A 21,533-nucleotide genomic window follows, 5' to 3' on the forward strand; every position below is an offset into this window, starting at 1 on the left:
AAAAAAGAAGCATTACTTATTAATTTCACTTAAGAGTATGGCCTCTATGTGCATCTACTTAGCTATAAATGTCTCTCTGGTTTCTTGTTCTTTATGGCTGAATAGCACTCCATTTTATAAAAACACCACATCTTTATCCAATCTCCGGTTGATGGGCAATTGGGCTGTTTCAAAATTTTAACTATTACAAACTGTGCTGCTATAAACATGGATGAGCATATATATCACTGTGGTATGCTTCTTTTAATTCTTTTGGGAAGATATCCAGCAGAGGGATAGCTGGGTCAAATGGGACTTCTAATTCAGGTTGATTGAGGTATCTCCATATTGATTTCCACAGTGGCTGCACCAGTCTGCACTCCCACCAACAACGAAGAAAGGTTCCTATCTCCCCAAACCCCAACAGTATTTGTTGTTGGTTGATTTCATGACGGCAGCCATTCTTACTGGGGTGAGATGGAATCTCAGTGTTGTTTTCAACTGCATCTGTCATATAACCGGTGATGGTGAACACTTTTTATATGTTTGTTTGCTGCTTTTACTTTGTCTTAGAAGTGTCTGTTCATTTCAGATGCCCTACTAAATTTTGGGAGTTGTGTCAGATGGTTGGTGGAGTTTTGGCTTTTATTCAATGTGACTTTTGCTTTCTTTTGTGTTATATAAGTCTAACCTGACTGTACATTACCAAAATGTAGGGGAGAAGCGGTGAAAACTATATTACCAATTCATAATTTTTTTCACCTGAATATTTGGAACATATGTATAGCTATAGGTATTTTTGTTTCTTCAATTCCTACACCTTTCTTAGAGGTAATTGGATGCATTTTAGCCTAGCCAAATTTTCCTTCCCTAGTAGTCAATGAACTATGTTTGATGTTAATTGTACTTTCAAGATTTAGTTATTGAGAATTGTGCCTTTATAAACATGGGTATGTAGGCATCATTATCATTTAGGAAGCGGAATAGGTGGGTCAAATGGAATTTTGCTGATCATAGACAAATGAATATAGAAAACAGAGGGTGGAATGCACAGTGGAGTGCTACTGTGTCATACAGAAGGAAAAACCTGAGTCATTTGTAGGAAAATGAATGCACCATGATATCTTAATGTTGAGTGAAATAAATCAGACACACAAGCTCGAATACCACATAGTTTCTCTTATCTGAGAAACTCAAAGTATAAGTAAAGAGTAAAATAAAAGACAGATGATAAGAAGTGAGGAGATAGATTTTTGTTCAAATGGGAAAGTAATCAAGAGATGGAGGAAAGGGGAGGGTGGGAAGGGAAAAGAGATAAAATAGAATTGTGATGTTACGTACATGTACCAAATCCCCACAAAGAATGAAATGAAAGCATATATTAATAAAATATAAAAACTGGAAAAATAGACTTCAATAAAACTCTTTCGTTTGTCTTAACTACGCTTTTATGATTTTTGTTATTATTTTAAAATTTACTCTGAGCAGCAGCTAAGAGCTACCGTGCCTCAGCATACGGTGATTGGCACAGGGTTTGATGCTTTGCCAAGTGTCAGTCAATCTCCATTCATCGAAGTTTTGACTTTTGCAAGGTATCAGCTTTAAAATGCCAACTTCAGGAATCAGTGACAGTGATTTATTCTGCACTATGCAGAAAAGCATTTGAATTACTTGACATTTTTCTGGAGAGGAAGTGTTTTTATTTTTTCTCTTGAAAATGTAAATCACCAGCAGTATGTGTATCTCACTGGAAGCTTCCAAATGGCTTGCGTGTAACTGTTTGGACATGTGTATGATATCCTATTTTCCTGTTGCCTATCGTTCTTCATCTGGTTTATAATCCCAGAGGCAGAGATGATATTTATTTTAGTCTCATAGCAAAAAGAGGTACAGAAATGTAAGGTCTATACTGAACCAGAGTTTAGTTACTGAGATGTTTTCCAGTATTAGGTTGTTGTATTATTTGTAGCACATCCATTAGATTTAATTTGATGGCTCCCTTTAACAAACTGATGTGCGCTTATTAACTATGATAAATTGCCCATGCCCTATTGCTGTTCTTCCTCTTCCTTCTTCTATCCTCTCCTCCTCCTTCTCCTCCTTCTTTTGGTGGGACTGGGAATCAAACATAGGTATACTTTATGACTGAGATATATCCTACTGTCCTTGTTTTATATTTTGAGACAGTTTGAGACAACGTCTTTTTTGGTTCTTTATTTTATGAAAAAATAAAACAATTTCATAACAAATTAATAAGAGAATTGCAATATTTAATGCACGATGTAGTGATTGTTGTCTTAAAGTAGTTTCTCAAAGTAAAAGGCATAAACCAAAAAGTTTCTTACAAAAAAGAAACAAAAACAAAACTTTCTTTTCAACAAACTAAGATAAACTAGCAGTATAAGTACTGTATGCAATAATATATAAGTATATACTGTAATATACAAATATACATATACTACAATTTATAAGTATATGCTGTAGTATTATAAGTACAAATTATATTGGAATATTTTTGAAACAGTGAATATGTAATTTGGGGGAGTATTTAAATATCTCCCTACTTTCTAGTTATCTCTCTTCTATTTTACTCCTTATTTGTATATATAGGAAGCTCACCTGGGGATTGAGATGCCAGACATGGGTGAAGAGCAAGGACACCAAGCACTCAACACGTTACTTAGCTGTAAATCTTGAGGATTCGTGTCCTTTGGAAAGGAGGGTACAGCTTTGTCTTTCATTCTGTAGACACTTGCAAGAAACGTTGGTGAATATGGATGCCAGTTGGGTCCCAGTGCTACCATAAATAGATGTATCTGCTCTCACGGATCTTACATTCTTTTGGGGCCAGGGATAATGGATTCGCAGGAAATAAATATAAATTTAAGCCCACACCCATGACTTATAGGAGGAGAAGTTTATTTTGGCCTAGAGTTTTAAAAGTTTCATTCAGTCCATGGTTGGCAGGTTCAAACATAGGAATAGGGTGGTGCAAGGGCTTGGCCCAGTGGAAAGCTGCTCACCTCAAGAGAACCAGGGAGTAAAGAACAGAGGAGCGAGGGAGGGAGAGACACCCTTCCGTATCATGCCCCTCCACCTGCCTCTTCCCAGACTCCATCTCCTAACTGCACGCTCAGCTGCTGAGCTCATCAGTGGATGAATCCTCTGATGAATAAGTCTGACAGCCTCATCACCTTGCAAAATCCCCACCTCTGAACTCCATAGTTTTGAAACACTCTAGCTTTAAACCATAATAGTCATCGTCTGTGACTTTGTAAGAGATCATCGTGGTCTATGCTTGAAGAAGAAATGGGATCGAGATGCGAGCAAGAACCAAACCAAGGAGATGGTGACTCCTTGAAGTTGGGTGTGAGCAGTGAAGGTGATGAGAAACAATGCATCCAGAATGGGCTTTGCAAGTGAAGCAGCAGGATTTACTCAGGGATTGAATCTGGATGAAGACAAATGAGGAGTTAAGGCCAACTGCTAGGATGTTGATATGAGTAAGAGAGGATTTTGGTAGTGTCGTTTATAGTCTAGTAACTATGTGCTTTAGTTTGAAAGCCCACCTTGTTTCCTAAGAGGATTTATGCTTTGGCTCTTAGAGGCTGCCCACTTACACATTCTAATGCAGTTTTCTGGCTTTTACTTTCTTATACTTCATAATAGCATAGCTGGCTAATTTTATATTTTCAAATATTTTACCCATTTTATTTAAAAAATGTTTCTGGAGCTCTCTTTCTCTTAATTTTTATTTTGTTTTGTTTTTTTTTTTGTTTGTGTTTTCGTTTTTTGAGACAGGGTCTCACTATGTAGTTGAGACTGACCTGGAACTCACTATGTAGCCCAGGCTGGTCTCGAACTCACAGCGATCCTCCTGCCTCAGCCTCCCGAGTGCTGGGATTGCAGGCATGCGCCACCACGCCCGGCTCTGTTAATTTTTAAACTCTGCTGTGGCTTTGGTTGTGCTTCATTTCACTAGTATCTTTTACCTGGTCTTCACTTTCTCAGTGATACTTAGTTTTCATTGGTTGCCTTAAACTTTTTATTCTTGGGGTGTGCTTTTTAATTTTGGCTTTCACTCTTTCAAGTGTGTTTTCATTTCTTTCAGTTTTCCATCTTTTTAGTATTTAGCATATCATCTTTTCCAAAGGATATTTTCCTTATAGACTTTTATTTCCTTACTTGCACACATTTGCGGTACGTGAGGTCTACAGTCCTTGTGTGGAGGTGCTACGTGTGCATCTACATTCCTCGTTTTCATCCCCTTTCTCTCCCTTTCCTCCATCTCTTCATTCCCTTTCCATTTGAGAAAGATTCATCTTCCCTGCTCTTTATTGCCTACCTCTTATTTTGCTTTTCTATTTATAATTTGGGTCTATGATTTGCCTTATTAAATAGCTGGTAAGGTCAGCAGTTATTTTATGGATACTTTTTTTTGTTAGCCCATCTTTAACGAAAGAACTGTATTTTTACCCTGGGAAAGGTCCTGATACAGACCTGCTTATGCTTACATCCTTTAACAAATAACCCGTATTTCCACCCATTCTCATCCATGCTTAAGAAAAGAACGAGAGACACAAAGATCAGAACAATTGCAGAGCATAAGGGTGCCTTCCTGGGTGACACAAACCAAATGCTAGAAGCCTCTGTGAGGCACAAGAAATGACAAGGTCTACCGTCACTGAACATTTGACAAAATTTATAGTGTTATACTGCCATACTGTGATTATAATAAAATAAATGATAATGGTAATAATAGTTATATGTATTTATTAAGCACTGAATAGGTTGTATACTACATTGTAGTTTCAGTTTTGCTACTTTACTGTAGTTTGATATACAGTAGACTTTCAAGTTACAACTGGCCTGACATATGAACAATTTGGGTTAATTAGGTTAATGGAAGATTCATCTTCCTCTCCTTATCTATAGCATGTACCCAAATAAACATCCAGATCTCAGCTGTATTGACTTACAACCAACTTGAGTTACAACCAGCCCTCTGGAACCATTTGAGTTTATAATTCAAAGGTTCACTGTATCTTATTAGTATCATAGTTTGTTCTCACATTGTCCCTAGAGGTGGACATTATTTTAAATATATTTATAAATGCAAAAGGTGAACCTAACAAAGGAAAGCATAGACTGGAAAGTTAACTAGACCTACTTTGAATTCTGACCCATCACACATTCAGTTGTGTGATCTTGAACATGTGCTCTTGTAAATCTTCAGCTTCTGTAATATCCTTGTGTTTCAATTTTGCTACTTTACTTAATTTCTCTACCTCAAAAAGCAACTTGTGAAGGTACAGTGAAGATTACACAAGTGATGCCTGGAGAACATCTTTTGAACTATGGGAGTTTTCTCATTTGGGTTTACAATATGCCATTGCTTGAACTTCCTTCTGCTTCACCTTTAAAAAAAAGTCAGCCTGACAGTGTCTTACCCCCTGAAACATGGACAATCCTGAAGGGATGAATTACAGAAATCTTATAATTGTGACAAAACCAACCAACCAACCAACCAACCGACCGACCGACCGACCAATCAACAAACCAAATTTGCTTTCTTTGGCTATAGAGGTCAAGACAGAGAGATGACTAAAGAGTATCTGGCTTCATTGTCAATCCAGATTGAGAGACTTAGGTTTATCCTCTCATCTTCCCTGAATAATTACTTCCTTGATTTTATTCTCTGAACAGGAGACAGTTCTGGAAGGTTGAGACCCTGGATGAATGGAAGAACAGAGTTTAAATGCCTACAATTTTTTTTTGCTGGAAAAGGTTATTACTGTTGTGCTGTTTTACTCTCTTCCCAAAACTTGTTATTTTCAGGTAGTATGCAAGAGTTTCTGCTGCCTTCCAGTTCTAATATCTAAATCCTATATATTTTCTTTCTCTATCTTTACCTATACATAAATATGTATATGTACACACAGAGAAAGTCATGTGCCTCAGTCCGTTAGAATTGCTGTAATAACATGCCATAAATTAGGTAGCTTACAAAAAACTACAAGCAAAATTTTGTTCCTTGTAGTTATGGAGGCTGGATATTGGATTTCAGGAAGACTAAGAGCAAGAACAGCAGATCTGGTATTGTTGAGGGCCTTGGTTCATGGGTAGTCGTCCTCTCCCTGCATCCAAAAGAGGAAATACAACTCTCTGGGGACTCACTAATAAGAGTACTAATCTCATTGATAATGACTCTGGTCGCATGACCTAAGTGCAGTCCAAAGACACATACATGTGTGCATTTGTCTATGTATGCATGTATGTATGTATCTATGCATTCATCTATTACAATATGAATTATAAATGTTTGCCTCAAATAAGTCTCTCAAATAAACTTCATTTAGTACTGGTCCATCTTTTATTTTGTGAACCCTACCTTCATGGTTAAAAATGGCTCCATTCTATCACATTTTTTCCAAATTGCTAAAAGTTAAAATAAATTGGAATATAAGATAGGCAGCCCAATTTTAAGGGTATGCCTGGAGCAAACATGCATCATTTTTGCTCATATCTCACTGAGAAGGATTTACCCACTTCTCTGCACCTAGCCACACTGGAGGATGAGAAAGGCAATTCTCCACCGGATAGGATGCCTGGACGTGTTTTAGGGGTTGCTCTAACTAAAAGTAGGGATCAATAGAGGCAGTGTTAGAGGGTAGTTACTCCTCTTGTTAGTAAGAGAAGAGAGTCCCAATAAGAGAAGATCTCTAAATGAAAAATTGGAAATAAAGGTTTTGTAAATAGGGAAGGAAGGAGAGGGTGAAGGGAGGGGAGGGATAAGGGGAAAAATGAGAACCAAGACCTTTCTTGTAAAGGTACAAGATCCCAATGATGAATGTAACTGTACTGTATACTTAAAAAGTACCGACTCAATGAGAAAAAAAAAAGAGAGAGAGAAGATCTCTGCAGTTCACATAAAACTAAAGAAGTTTACAATAAAAATGTTCAGTTATGCTCTTTGGAATTAGGCTTACTGGAATTTCTATAACATAAGTTAATCTTATAAAAACAACAAGAATCCAGCATGATTCTCTTTACTCAGGATCCATGAATGTCATAAACTATGCTGAGCACTTAAGATGTAGCATCTCATTTATTTTCTAAAATTACATACTAGACACATTTTTCTCTTCAAAATCTGAGGTTTTGAGAGGTTAAATTAGAGCACATACAGCTAATAATTAGAGGAGACAGGAATTTATATAGCCTCAGAACTATCGCCTTCCCAGCATATCACGTTACCCATATCATCACTTTTTCCACCCCAGGATTACAGGAAAATTATTATACTTATTTTTCCCATGGTCCCATCTCTCCTAAGGTTCTGATGCATGTTCCCATGGACCTTTGACATCAGAGTGGTAGCAGCCTCCTGTTGCTGACAGGTTCTGGTTATTTCACTACACTTATTGGCTTATATAGCCCTGTCCACATTTTTGTGGTGCGGGGACCTTCCATCAAATTTTCCTTAATAAAATACTCTGGGCACACTATTTCCTGCTAGGATCTTGCATGTTAAGCTGGGCTATGGTCAGTACTTTTTGATCATCAAGTTGTATTTCTCAATTGCCACCACGGTGTGTGAATCATCCTCAAATAATTTTCCCGCTGACTGATTAAATATCCATAGTGTCCCCAAAACAGTCAGCTCAGTTTTCTTCAGCAATACTGTTCACAAGCAGTTCTTGCTCTTTTGTCTCTTCAGAGAGCCTTAGCTACATGCTAGCTAAAGATTCCACAACAAAGAACACTTTAACCATTTACAGTGTAGCTGAGCATTTTATGCAATGGAAAGTCCTAAGATTCCATGTTACCTTTTTTCCTTATAAACCATCAAGTTGGACCTTCTCAATACCTTGTATCAAGAATAAGCATATATTAAACCCAAATATTCCATTCCCTCTTAAAGATTTCACAATCTTTCAATTTATAGTAACATAATCCCCCAAACAATGCAAATCTTTCATTCTTCTTTCCATTGTTAACACTAGCTGGGAAATGCTTGTTTAAATTTTGTGCGCTTGATGTTGATGTTTATGGAGTTTACTGCTGGTGCAATAATAAAAATACTACTTGACTGTTAATATGGAGTTTCTATTATGTGTCAAGCCATGTTCTAGACTTTTAGGTATCTTCTTCTGTAGTCCTTACAATAACCCTGTAAGCATTGCTATACCCATTTTACAGATGAGGAACCAGAGTCTCAAAGTGTTCCAATTACTTGGCCAAGTTAATTTGCAAGTGGAAGTCTACAACTTAATTCCGAGTTGTTTATTAAAAAATCTTAGTAACCTTACCATTGTATTCTAAAAATTACTTTATATGAAGAGATAATTTGGGGATGAAGCAGATGAAAATATTAGATCTACTACATAAAATACCCTTCTGGCTTCTTTTAGTGCAATATGCGTCAATAGCATTTTGGTTTGTTTGTTAGTGATTTGGTACAACTTTCATATAATTTGATATTAACTGAAAGAGAGATGGCCTTCCACAACAAAGAAGCAAGTAATATACACTCCTGATTGCCTATTTGATTGCATAGCTTTATTATAAAAAGTTAGGTTTGGCTTCTATAGGAAATTGTTCTTCACAACTACACTGAAAACAATGGCTCAGCACTAATTATATTAAACTAAAATCTTTGTCTTTGGCAGGCATTTTATGACATCCAAAAGTCTGTATTACATAATTGCATAAAAGAAGTCAAGTAGTGTAGTCAATTTTGCAGTTAATTCTTCCTGTAGGGATACAGGAAATCCATGCTCTTTAGGATGATATTATCCATGGGAGGCATTCCTGTAAGTTGAAAGACACTGGTGGAATATTGGTACACCTGCTTTGAATGGTTTCCAGATTGAAGTGTTTGGTGTAGATCTCCAAGGACCCCATGCAGTTGGTTCAGGCAATGTAGAGCTGATTCCAGGAGTAAATTCTGACTTTGTCAGCAGGGTTTAATTGGCCTGTCTCCAGGCAAAGTTGATGTAATCTCCCATTTCCAGTGGGCACAGCAGTCATAGCAACAAACATTTATTGAGCACTTCTTTTGGCAGGCATCATGCTAGGTTCTGGTTGAGCTCCTGCAATGCCAAACCTGCCATCTGTTCTCCTGATTACGTAGCAGAAGTGTTCACAATCAGCCAGTACTAGAGAGTCCTCACCTCCTGTTCCTCATCAGAGGGTGCAGCCAGACAGGACAGCCTGCAGTGGTTTGCTCTTCAGTTCCCATCAAGTGCCCAGCTGAGATAAGTGATAGGGAAAATCATTTATACCATGTTCATCCTGTCACTCTCCCAGTCATCTAGCATTTGATTATAAAGGCCCATTAAAGTGGTCTCTTGCACTTCACAAAAGTGCATTTTCATATATGCCCTGGTTTGTGTTTTTTAAATCAACAGTTATTAGAAATATAGCAGTTTAAAATTTAATGCTGCATTTACTACAAAAGTCTTGAGCATCTTCACACAATAAAACTTAAGAGTTGATCACAGGCACAGAGTGTTGTGTGCTAGAAGACATTACATAGCTTCTGTGGTCACCACTGGGTTACTGTGCAGCAGGCCACCGTAATCTGAGAACACAGCAGGGGCAATGATGAAATCTGCCTGCAAAGCCAAGGATACTTTTTGAAGAGGTGGCATTTAAATTCGGCTCAAAGAATGCATGGGAGAAATGGTGGGGAGAAGGAGCAGAAAAAATATTATTGCAAAGGATGGAGCAGGAACCCAGGCATTGAATCTCATGGAAAAACCTGAGATTATCATAAAGGGAAGAATTCAGCTTAGCTTCCTGTGATATCAAAACACAGGATTGGGAAGATTGGTGCAAACAACAAGAAGGCATTTATGTTCCAAGATATGGAGTTTTGCTTTTACCTTAGTCACTAGAAGATACTTTAACAAGCAGCATGATATCTAGTGATAAATAAATGGCAGGGAAACAAGTGAGAAGGAAAGTAACCTGGTTAGTTACTAGGAAGGGTGAAAGCTTGTATGGTTGGATTCAATAACCATTTGTTTAATAGCACTTATTTGGAGTCAAAAGTTTTATGGGTAATCAAAAACATTATTTATTTTATGAGTCTGTCCATCTAAATTATGTAAGGAATTATTTAGAGTACTGTTCTAAGAAAAGTTTTGTTTCTTCCTAAAAGCTGGCTCAGAATCAAATTTCGAGCACAATCATGGATACAATTTTGAGACATATTTATATCTTTTTCTGTATGCTACAATTTTATTCCACTCTACCATGCTATATAACTTTATTTCAAGTTGCCTTTTTAGTAAGATGAGGAGGGGCATATGAATAAGTATAAATATAGATATGAATATAACAATATATGCATGTATGTGCACACATATATGTATGTACACATTGGCATTTGTGAGCTGGGTCTTTTCCTAGCATACACAATGTATTTTAAGTAACTGACTAAGACATAGTACTGGAAAAAAAAACTAGGACTTTTCCTATTTTCTGTGGCACATTCTTTCTGGATGTGGAGCCCTCATAGTGAAAGCTTTCATTTACTTGAACTTCTTGGGCACCCGGTCAGAAGGGAGTCCTAACAATAGATTCTTATAGTCCTCAGCTATCTGGCCTTTTAAACAAAGAGATACAACTATGTTATATCAGTGATCAGGTAGCATACATGGTAGGGTACACAAAGTATAGGTTTTGGAGTCAGCTCTGCTTCATTTCAAGATCTGGAAGGAGCTTGTGTTGATAAACTGAAAGGCCCTGGCACGTTCCTTATTCTTTTCAAACTTTAACACCTTTATATTTTATGAAAAAATAAAACAAAATTTCATAGCTAAACAATAAGAGGCTAACAATAGCTACACTGTGTATTGTTGTCTTAAAAGTAATTAGTACAAGACAATTCATAGGTAAATGGATGCAATTTGAGAACATAATGTTTGTTTGTTTTGGTACCGTGGATTGAACTCCAGTCCTTGTGCTTGCAAGGCAGGCACTGGAACCACTGAGCTAAATCCTTGGCCCTAGAACATAATGTTAAGTGAAATAAATCAGACACACAAGCTCAAGTATTGCATTTTTTTCTTTTATATGAAAAACATTACAAATAAAGAACAAATTAGAAGACAGATAAACAGCAAGTAGGGAGAAGTTCAAAAATTTCCCCAAATTACATATTCCATTGTTGTTTTAAACATATTTCAACATATATGCTAATTTGCTTCATTTATACTAGTAGCTTATCTTAATTCATTGAAAACAAAGTTGTGTTAATGCCTTTATTTTGAAACTTGGGGTGAGAATACTTACTTTGCACCAGTTGTTTAAAGAGCCCAGGTCTGTAAAGAACTTAAATATTATCAATATTTTCAGAATGATGCTAATTTTAAAGAAAGGTGTGACTTTAAATCAATTAAAAATATGTCAGAAATATCTGCATATGTATCCTAGAAATCTTGGTCATCTATACCAGATAACAGAATGATTAATTAATTTCCACTAGTGTGGAATGAAATGGTGTGGTCTTACTTAAAAAGTCACAAATTCTTGTGTGACATTCTTAACTAAATCCCAGAAAAGGTTATTTCCTAAGCACATGCTTATGGGAATATGCTATATTGTGGACATCAGAGTTGCTTAATAATAACTGGATGTCTTCAATGAAGAAGGGAAGGAGCGAGACCTCTGGAATATACAAATGCATTGAAAAGCAGGGCAGATTGAGAATGACCCTGCCACATACTCCAAATCTCAGGATGGGAGGTGTTATGACTTGTGTCTAGGTGTCTTCCCCACCTCCCAGCCTCATGTGGTCAGAGGAGTCTTTCTCAGAGGTGGCTGAATCTAGACTGTGTGATGCTGGGATGGAGGTTGTGTGATTACTAAATCAATACACTGATTGGTCCGGCACTGGCCTAATCCCTGTAGTCTGGATGAGAAAGGAGCAGAAAGACTAAGGTTCCCTTGTTGCTTTTGCTACTGTCTGCCTATCTGCTATGCCACCCTGCCGTGGATCCAGCGTATTATGGACTGAAATCCCTACAGACTGTGAGCTAAATAATCCTTTCTTCCATTAACTTCTTTGGCAGTTGGGTGTTTTGTCTCAGCAATGCTAAAACTAACTAAGACAGGAGGGATCTATAATTTTCCCCTGAAAATTTCCAGTTAAGCTCAGACTCATATTGTGTGGCTGCTGCAGCATTAAAATTTAGACAGAGGGATTGCTTGACTTTCTTGTCTCCAGGCCAGGATCTTGCACTTAGGTATAGCAATGACAGAGGTAGGTGGAAGGCAGAGATGTGGAATCGAGCAGGGAATGGGAGGCTTTTGCTATTTTTACTACTCAGCATGGAGCACGAGACCAAGGGGGTGCAGTCCCAAGGAGAAGAGCAGCAGGCATCCCAGGCTAAATTATGGAGGCTGTGTTACATGGCAGCAGCTGAGAGAGGGAAAACTTTTACTGGGAAAACTTTCCTCAACCCTGAGCACTTGACAGTTCCTGTGTGCAACACAGCTCGGTATCTTGGAGATCAGGGACAATTCTGCCTTTCAGTACACTGCTTGATGTGACAAAGCCTGAATTTCTCCTGTGAAGTGTAATCTCTTTCTTTAGCAGTAACGCTATTGGAATTATTGGCTGAGGCAGCGCAAATTTCATGTATTTAAGGATAATGACATAAGTCCTTGCTTGATGTACATTATATTCTAAACAACTGGCTAAGGCACAATGGTAAAATAAGAGGAGAGCAGGGAAGCAGTCATATGACAGCTCTTCTTGTACATTCATTTTCTTTGGAGTCTTTGTAGTGTATTTTATTTCATTTGAGAAAAATGAGATGTATATTCTTGCACAGCTTTAGTCCATGTGCCAAATTCCCTAGAGGGTTTTTCCCATTTTAGTTGAGCTAACTCCTAAAAGAAATAGGATGTAGCAGAACTAAAACATCACCAGTCATTACTGAGTTTCAGACTTTAATGTTTTGTTGTGGTCCTTGCAATACCTTTGTTCTTACATGTGTCATTTGCTGTCACATCTGTATTTCTGGCAAAATGATCAATAAATAAAGGAATACAATCTATTTTTTATAGCGTTGTGTACTCATTCATAGTGTGTTTTAATATATTAAGTTGGCACTGCTGGTGGGAATCAAGACGGCATGAGTTATATAAGACAGACTGAAGCAAAATGAAACCAAAGACCAATGGCTGTATGCAGGTGGCACTGCAGAGCTGCCTGCCCTATCTTGGAAGTCTCATCCAGTCTTCTTTGTGGTCCTCATCCAATGTCATCAACTGCAGAAAACATTCTTTACCCTTAGTAAGCAGATCTCCACCTCTGCCACTGTGATCTCCTAGCCCACTTTTTCTCTGCATCACTTGTTTTGAATTATATTCCATTGTAAATTCTTTTTTGTATCAGGCATCGAACTCTGGATCTTGAGCTTGCCAGCCAGGCACTGTGCCACTGAGCTACAACCCAGGCCCTATTCCATTCTCAATATTAAGTACTCATGTGTGTGTATGTTCGTGTGAAACTATATTGTGACTTCTATAAAATTAAGACATTTTTAATTTTTAAATGAGTCTACTTGTTTTCCAACATGCTCAGAAAAAAGGGAATACAAATATATTTATTGTGTAATATTCCTTCCTAACTTGTTCATGAATCAAAAATGGACTTGATGCCCTCTGGTAGGTAACTCAGTTATGAAATGATCAATGCACACATAATCTCTACCTTGATTAGAAGTCATTACTTTTATTTTTCCTTCTTCCTTGAAAAGGGCAATAGAGTGGGGGAATGTGAGAAGAAGCTAGAATAGTTAAAAGAAACACCAGGAGTTTGTTGGAAAGACCACACATTACCCTTTTTCTTACTTTCACAGTGAGGTTATAGAAAGTCACAAATATCAGTTCAGGAACAAGCCCCTTGCCTATATTGAAATTTTCTGGGTGACCTTGGAATTTTTATTTAATTTTGCCAAGGTTCAATTTCCAATAACAATAGAGTCGACTACATCAAATAAGATGATGACAAAATAAATAATTAGGGTTGATGATTATTATTTATTATTAGCTATTGTTATGTTTACGTGCATGACTCTAAGGGTGCCATATCCAGGGCTGCCCAGAGCAGGGCAGAGATGGCTTAGGCTGGAGACTTGCTCAGAAGCTTCCTTTCCCAAATGCTAGAGTCAGCTTCCAGCACCTGAGCAACTATGCTGGTTCTGCCATGGCTGGACTTCCAAAGCTCATCTCCTACTGGCAGCTTTCTCTCTGCCTGTACTGCAAGCTTTGCTGGAGAGGCAAATATCTGACCCTAAAGAACGTCTGTGTGCTTCCTGGTTTTCAGTATATTTAGATCAGAAGGAAAAAATGTGTTCCTTATTTTGTGAGTGAAGCTTTTCTGGCTTGAACTTTGTTTTTTCAAATACTAACACAATGAATTTTCTTCCTGCCCTACCCTCTCTTGTTAATAGGGTGCTGAGAAAATTTTGTCAATGAATGAATCAGGAGAATTGCAAGACCTCTTAACCAAAATTGAGGTAACTGTGCTTTTTAGCAATCAAAACATTAAACACATTCTTACTGTAATTGGGTCTTCCTAACTGAATTTCTTTCTCATGTTTGTACAAATATATAACAGGGGACATGTGACAGTTTTCATTGGAATCACCTGCCATTAGGTTTGCTTTAGCCAGACTGATTTTAATGTTAGTTTCTAATGACTTCATACTATTAGTTGAAAATTCTGGACATCTTTATTAGAGCCTAATTCTGTGAAATAGAGATGTTGGTGATAGGCTCTAATTCAGGCAATTGTCTAAAAGTATACTTAAATTTTTTCTTCATTGAAACTGCGTAATTTTTTCCATGAACCAGCTCATAATATCTGGACATAAAAGAAACAATCATGTGTCCAAAAGGCACATTTAAGTTTTTGTTCCTATACTTACAATTACAGCATCAGAGAAATACTTATTCAGTTATACAATGCATCAAATTAATATGATATCAGAAAAGGAAGTTTTCATTATTCTGATTATTCTTACCATTTCTTCCTATACATAGCAAGACCATATGCTTTACCTTCTGGACTGGGATACTTTGAGAATGAAAACTTCATTAAAAATTATTCTGGTTCAACAAACATGAAACAGTTTCCCTAGGTAACTGGGCTGGTCATGTGATTGCTCAGTATCTATATGCCATGTCTGACTTATCAACTTTTCTTGACATAACCTTCTTTATTAATCTTATTTCTGATTCTCTGCCATGCCTTGTACTTGTACTTCAAATGAATGTTTTGTGTGTGTGTGTGTGTGTGTGTGTGTGTGTGTGTGTGCTTTCTTGATACCATTCTTTTATATGAGCTGTTTGGAAAGAGTTAATTTCTAATTCATCATTTGCCTCCATCTCAAATGCCCATCTGCAGCATTACTTCTCAAAGAATAATTTCTGATCTCTGCATGCCTATAATCCTTTTTGTTGGATGCTTATCAAAGTCTTCCCCCCACTTTTTTTTTGGTACTGGGGCTTGAACTCCATTCCTTGTGCTTACAAGGCAGGCAGCAGAACCACTGAGCTAAATCCTCAGCCCCACTCTTCCTATTTTTTAACCTGTCTTTCAGCATTTGATTCATATCCTATATACTCCTTGCTTGTGAGAATTACATTTTACTTATATTGTGATATTTCCTGGGAGGAAAATGCAATGTATTCATTCAACAAATACTTTTGAATATCTACTATTTACAACTACTCTACTGGGAAAGACAATGATGTCCTCTCAAAGAATAGCTTGAATATAGCGATAATTCAGATAAATTTTGTATTAGCTTATGTTTCAATACTAACAGTAGCATCACATTTAGATCCTATAGTCCAATCAAGATAATAGAAAAGTGTTTATGAAGAGGAATGTCCCTAGGATATAGGGATAGAATGGATCATCACTTGTTTTTTCTGATTTCAGAAGCTAGTAGAGCCCTTTAGAGTCAATCTGTATGTGTAGAAGTGGCTTAAATTTCCTTGGTCTTCACAACTTATAATGTCAAAGTATTTAGACTTAAAAATAAGAGGATTTTAGCTTTCACCTCAACTCCATAGGTCACTATATGAATTTGGGTACATTCACCTCTGAGATCTTGGTTTCTTCACCTATCAACTGAAATTTGTTTGGTACCAGGGATTGAACTCAAGACCTTGTGTTCAGAGGCAGGTGTGGTGTCACTGAGCTAAATCCCTGGCCCAAAGTTTGTATTTTTTAGTTTAAAATTTTTCTCAGCTAAAGCATCCAGATGAATTCATTTCTTTCCTTTTGTTCCCACATGTTGCTCCAGCTATATGAAACCATTAATTGAGGTTAGTGTGTATCTCTTTATTTAAACCACTTAACTTGGTAAATGTGTGTTATTATTTTCTGCCCAGATTATAAATTTATGGAGATTGTGTTACGTAACATAGCTAATTTTGTTTCAAAAATATTTTCATTAGGCAGTATTTTAAAGAACCATCTACATTGCTACGTGAACATTTAATTGGTTTATTCAGACTGCTGCATACTTCTCCACAGCAGCACTGTCTAACAGACCTTTCTTTAATGATGGAAATGTTGTCTGTTTGCACTGATTGCCAACAACTATTGAGTGCTTAGACTATAACTAGAATCACTAAGGTACTGAATTTGTAATTTTATTTAGTTTTACTTGGTTGAAATTTAATTCAAATAGCCAAATGTGGGTGGTAGTGGATCTTACTTTAGACAGTGTGGTTCTATAATGCTGATCCACCTGTCCACTGTTTTTTATTTTCTAACCTATTTACTTTTCCACTGATAGACACTCAGGTGTCCTTCAACTCTGTCCTTCAACCAAACAGATCTGTAAGGAACAATTATTAACATATTCCTTATATATTTCCCTGACAGGAGAAATAACTGGATCTTAGCTTATGCATATACTTAATTTTGTGCCAGATGATTTTTTTTTCAATGGTTGCATCAATCAACAAGCCCTTCTCTGTATAAAGAGGTTTCTTACATTCCCAATTCCTAGAAGTAACTTACAGTGTTTTATTTGCTAATTTTTCACAGAGTAATAAGTATCGAGCTATATTCCTTTAATCTTTTAAGTTACATTATTCTATGGAATTTGGGCATCTCATTGTACACTTATTAGATTTTTACGTTTATTTTTCTGTACATTATGCATTCTTATTCCTTGACCATTAAAATTTTGGAATTGTTTCTTTTTTTTCTTTTTGGTTGATTTTAGAAAGTTTATTCTAGTCTGTAGATATTAATTTCTGGTTGATTTTAGTGAGTGTCAATATTTCCTACCTCTTTGTTGGCTTATTTCAAGGTACCCTTCCTCCAACAGAAATGCATTGTTTTTTTCTTATATTTTGTGCTTTTGCACTTTTATTTTGAAGTATCCTTTTATCTTAATGTTGAAACATTGTCTAATATTTTATTAATTTTGTTTCTTATTATGCTGATACATTGTTTTATTTCTATACATTAATGACACCTTTTAGGCTCTTGTAGTATGGTAAGTAAGCTTCAATAGTTTCCTTTATACAGATTAATATTAATATACAGATATTCTGAACTTTTTATCTAAGTCCATAATTCTATAACTCTGCAATTAAAACCATAATGCTAGATTAACATAATCACCCTCCCTCCCTCAGCTTAAAATATTTTGGAAAAGCTTTCCTCTTTATCAACTTTTCATAGACAATGTAAATAAAGCACAAATATTTAAGACTATTCCTAGTCTTCAAAGGAATGGTATACTGGTTTTTACTGTTTTAGAAACTGTGAGATGCTATAATTCTGTTGGGTTGCTTTGTCCACATAGTAAAGCTGGTAGAAAATGTTCTCCCATCCAAGAAAGTCAGAATTCTGCCAGAGAGTGGAGTGGGTTGAATGGAAACTAAAACGAAAGATTGTACCCAGAGATGCATTAGGAAGGCCAAGCGAAAGGGATAAGAGATATAAGATTCAAATCTAAACAATCCTATGCTTCTAATCGGCTTTGACAATAGAGTAGGAGTTAAATACTTGAAAGACAGGAAACTTCTGAGCCCTTAATATGTAGCAAGTAATACTCTTGTTGTCGTGTATGTATTAAATGATAGCAACCTTATAGTAACTCTGCTAATTTGATTCTATTATTTTCTCCATTTTACCAACAAGGAAATTGAAACGATTAAATCACCCACTTGAGACATTGCAGAAAGTGTTTAATTTCTGATTCTAAACAGCTGCCAAAGCCCATACTATTAAGCATGAGCAAAGCTGTCATTACTATCAAATTAAATGACGTATAGGTATCTGGAAAATTGGACTGTGTCAGGGCAATATGGGATGTCTTTGTGAAAAACTTACTAGAAAGTAAAAAATATGGTAGGTCCAGAGAGTAGAGTAGGTTTTAATCCTGGACTCTGATAGTACAGGGGCATCATGGAAGATGGGCCAGTGGTAATAGCTTTAGAGAAAAATTAAATCTTGCGAACTCCTAGTTTGTCTGACTTAGACACTGCATTGGCGGTCGGTAACAACCTCTGGTTCAGGTCCCACTTTTCAGTCATTATTTCAGCTGATGGTGAAGAAAGAGGCTTAGCAGTTGTATCGGGGCCATCAGAAGAGGAGAGAGCAAATACTTTTAAATTGTCTGGGTCAAGGTTCCCAGCAGATGTCCTGCTGATAGATAATTTGCTCTGAAAGGGAAGCTGAAAGGATGTGACTTGTTGATGGAAATTGTGAGCAGCCTCAGATATGAGCAACTAGTCAAAGGCAGCCGGAGCAAGTGAAATATATGATAATTAGCAAGGAGATTCGGCGTCCACAGCTGCCTGTGACAAGCGACACTCTGCTCCCGAGAGAACAGTCGGCGGGTGATCCTCCCAAAAGATTCTTATCTATTTTGTTCAGTCTTTTACCAGTTTGTGCCCTGTGTTCAGAACAAGGATTGGCATATAATGGACATCCAAATATTTGTTTGGTGAACAGATGAATGTATCCTCTGTCATCCAAGGATTTTAGAGGAAGCAAAGCAGTTAAGAGATAAAAGGGAAAGAAAATGATTTCGTGTAAGAACGTGTCTGAGTGAAAAACAGTGAATTTAGTTAGTAAATTTTTTTACTTCTGTATTTCTGTTTATTTATATTAATAAACAGTCTAGAGATTAGAGGCAAAGACATATCTAAGGGTTCCCAACAAATGCCAGGAAGATGGATAGAGATCTTGGTGTCCATGCAGAGAGCCAGGGAGAGCCAAGATGTTCTAACATCCTACTAGTTCTGGCAGATAAATATATTAAAGCTCTTATATGTCAAAGAAATGCTGAGTAAGCTTTTGCCTTGCTTTCCTTTTTTCTTTCTTTCTTTTTTTTCTGCAAATAGGAACAAACTTTTGTTGTCATTTCTACTGGGATTGCTACCATCATGACCATTTTCTGACTTTTTCTTTCTTGTAAACTTTGTAACAATTTCCTTAGTCTGATATTCCCCAGAGGGCTGATGACTGCCTACTTCTTGTTCATGAGGAACAGAGGGAGGATTCTCAGCTTCACATCGAAGACACTGAAAATGGCACAGGTTGTGAGTATAGCGGGTTGGGGCTGTTAAAGGCCCTCCTGAGGTTTTTCTGGAGAAGTTAAATCCTGAGAGTCAGGAGCGGGTAACAGACATAGCATATTCAGAGGCTGTTGCTGTAGAGTGTTCCCTCTCACTTGGGGACACCAGGTGATACCATCTGATTTTCTCTGGAAATTAAACACCTGTCCAAGTGGGTTTACGTCATCCATCCCATCTGGTTCATGAATTGGGCTCTTATATTCAGGCATTTAGTATTATAAACTACAAATTTCCTCTGTGTTTTCACTTTATGCGGTGGCTTCTTTCCCCAATAGTAAATTGAGAAGTTCTGGAAACAGTGACAATCAGGAAAGTTTTTGTTTATTTTCTTAGAAGCTTGGTCAAGTAGGGAGGTGAATAAATGCCTAACAAGCACTGGATGAATTAAATTGTTAAATGTAGTTTAAAATACATAGATATGAGTGGCTATTGCACACTCAGTACATATTTGTGTAATGAATTAATCAGTAAAACAATATCACTGTGAGTATTCTTTGAAGCCCTTCAGCAAGACTTTATGAACAAAAAGAGCTATAAAAAGAGAATGGTTTCTTGCTCCTTCTTTCTTGAATCCCATTGTAATTGAGGTGCCTCAAGCTAAACAATTATTCAGCAGAGGAACAGTCTATAGATTCAGTACTCTAATTGTGTGTTATTTTCAACCAGGTCTTCATGGTCCCTCATTTTGCTGGCAAACAGGACACTGAAGCACTATCTTAGATCCCTTACTTGCTTGTTTCTGTAGTCAGTCTCTTCATTAAAAAATTTTTTTTACTAATAACTATTGTTAACCTTAGCTATTCCTCTTTTTTTATTTTTTTATTTTTTATTTATTTTTTCAGCCTGAAACATTATCAGAAATTTTTGGAAATTTCCTAGCTATTTTTTTGTGTTTTTCCTTAAGGACAAACTGTCTACTGAAGTTTTAGACTTGGTAGAACAAAAAGCCAGCTTTTCCACTTTTTGGGTAACACTTTAAGTTGGAATCAGGGTTTTGGAATGAGGAAAGTGCTCTTTGAGGCAGGTAACTAGGAAAGACTGAACTATATCTACGTTTATTAGAAGAGTCAATAGTTTAGATTTTCCTCGATGATGTAACAGAAATATTATTCCTGGAGGTTGATGGACCAAGGAAGAGTAGTGGGTGGCCTCAAGACCATTCACCATCCTCACTTCTATGTATTAGTAAAGCATCTATCATTTTAATTTTCTTACTTTTATTATCATTATTATTATTTTTTTTGTTTGTTTGTTTTTTGAGACAGGGTCTCACTATGTAGTTGAGACTGAACTGGAACTCACTATGAAGCCCAGGTTGGTCTCGAACTCACAGAGATCCTCCTGCCTCAGCCTCCTGAGTGCTGGGATTATAGGGTGCACCACCACACCCGGCTTTAATTTTCTTACTTTTGAGGATCCCATGTGTAAATCATTTAGGACAAAATGGGTGATGAGAACATAGCTCAGCAGTAATATTTTTGGCTGGAATGAATGAGGACCTGGATTTTAATCTCAGCATGCACAACAAACAAACAAAAGCAACAACAGAAACTAACGTTACAGAGGAAAGTCCATAGATTTTGCTCAAGAAGAGAGCTCTTGAATCTCCAATTTTCTAACAGTGACCTGTCTTTTTTTTTTCCTTAGTGGAATAGTTGATTTTTCCATTTATACAATGATAACTCTATCATATCAGGTCGGTAAGAGAGGGGAGCACAGGTTGTACATTCTATGTAAGACAGGCAGTGTTCTATTCAATGTGAAATAATTAACTTATTTAATCCTTTAAATAATTCTTTGAATAAAAGGCACATCTCATGTTAGAATAGCATGGATTATGACGACTTGATTCTAGAATGGTCTTGAACTAGTTGTAATTACCCTTAAACATGAAAATATACTTTCAAAAATATTAA

At 36.7% G+C, this 21,533-nt stretch overlaps 1 protein-coding gene across 1 annotated transcript in view; it reads left to right on the plus strand.

Moving 5' to 3' along the window:
* Positions 1–21,533, plus strand: part of Grxcr1 (glutaredoxin and cysteine rich domain containing 1) — a 220,689-nt gene that overhangs the window by 196,224 nt on the left and 2,932 nt on the right. The window contains exon 3 of the mRNA XM_010625164.3: positions 14,454–14,519. Coding sequence (XP_010623466.1) covers positions 14,454–14,519 — 66 coding nt within the window. The remainder of the gene's footprint in view (positions 1–14,453; positions 14,520–21,533) is intronic.

This window comes from Fukomys damarensis, unplaced genomic scaffold (genome assembly GCF_012274545.1).
Source record: "Fukomys damarensis isolate Sample0158 unplaced genomic scaffold, DMR_v1.0_HiC HiC_scaffold_35, whole genome shotgun sequence".
In the NCBI taxonomy this organism is placed as follows: Eukaryota; Metazoa; Chordata; class Mammalia; order Rodentia; family Bathyergidae; genus Fukomys; species Fukomys damarensis.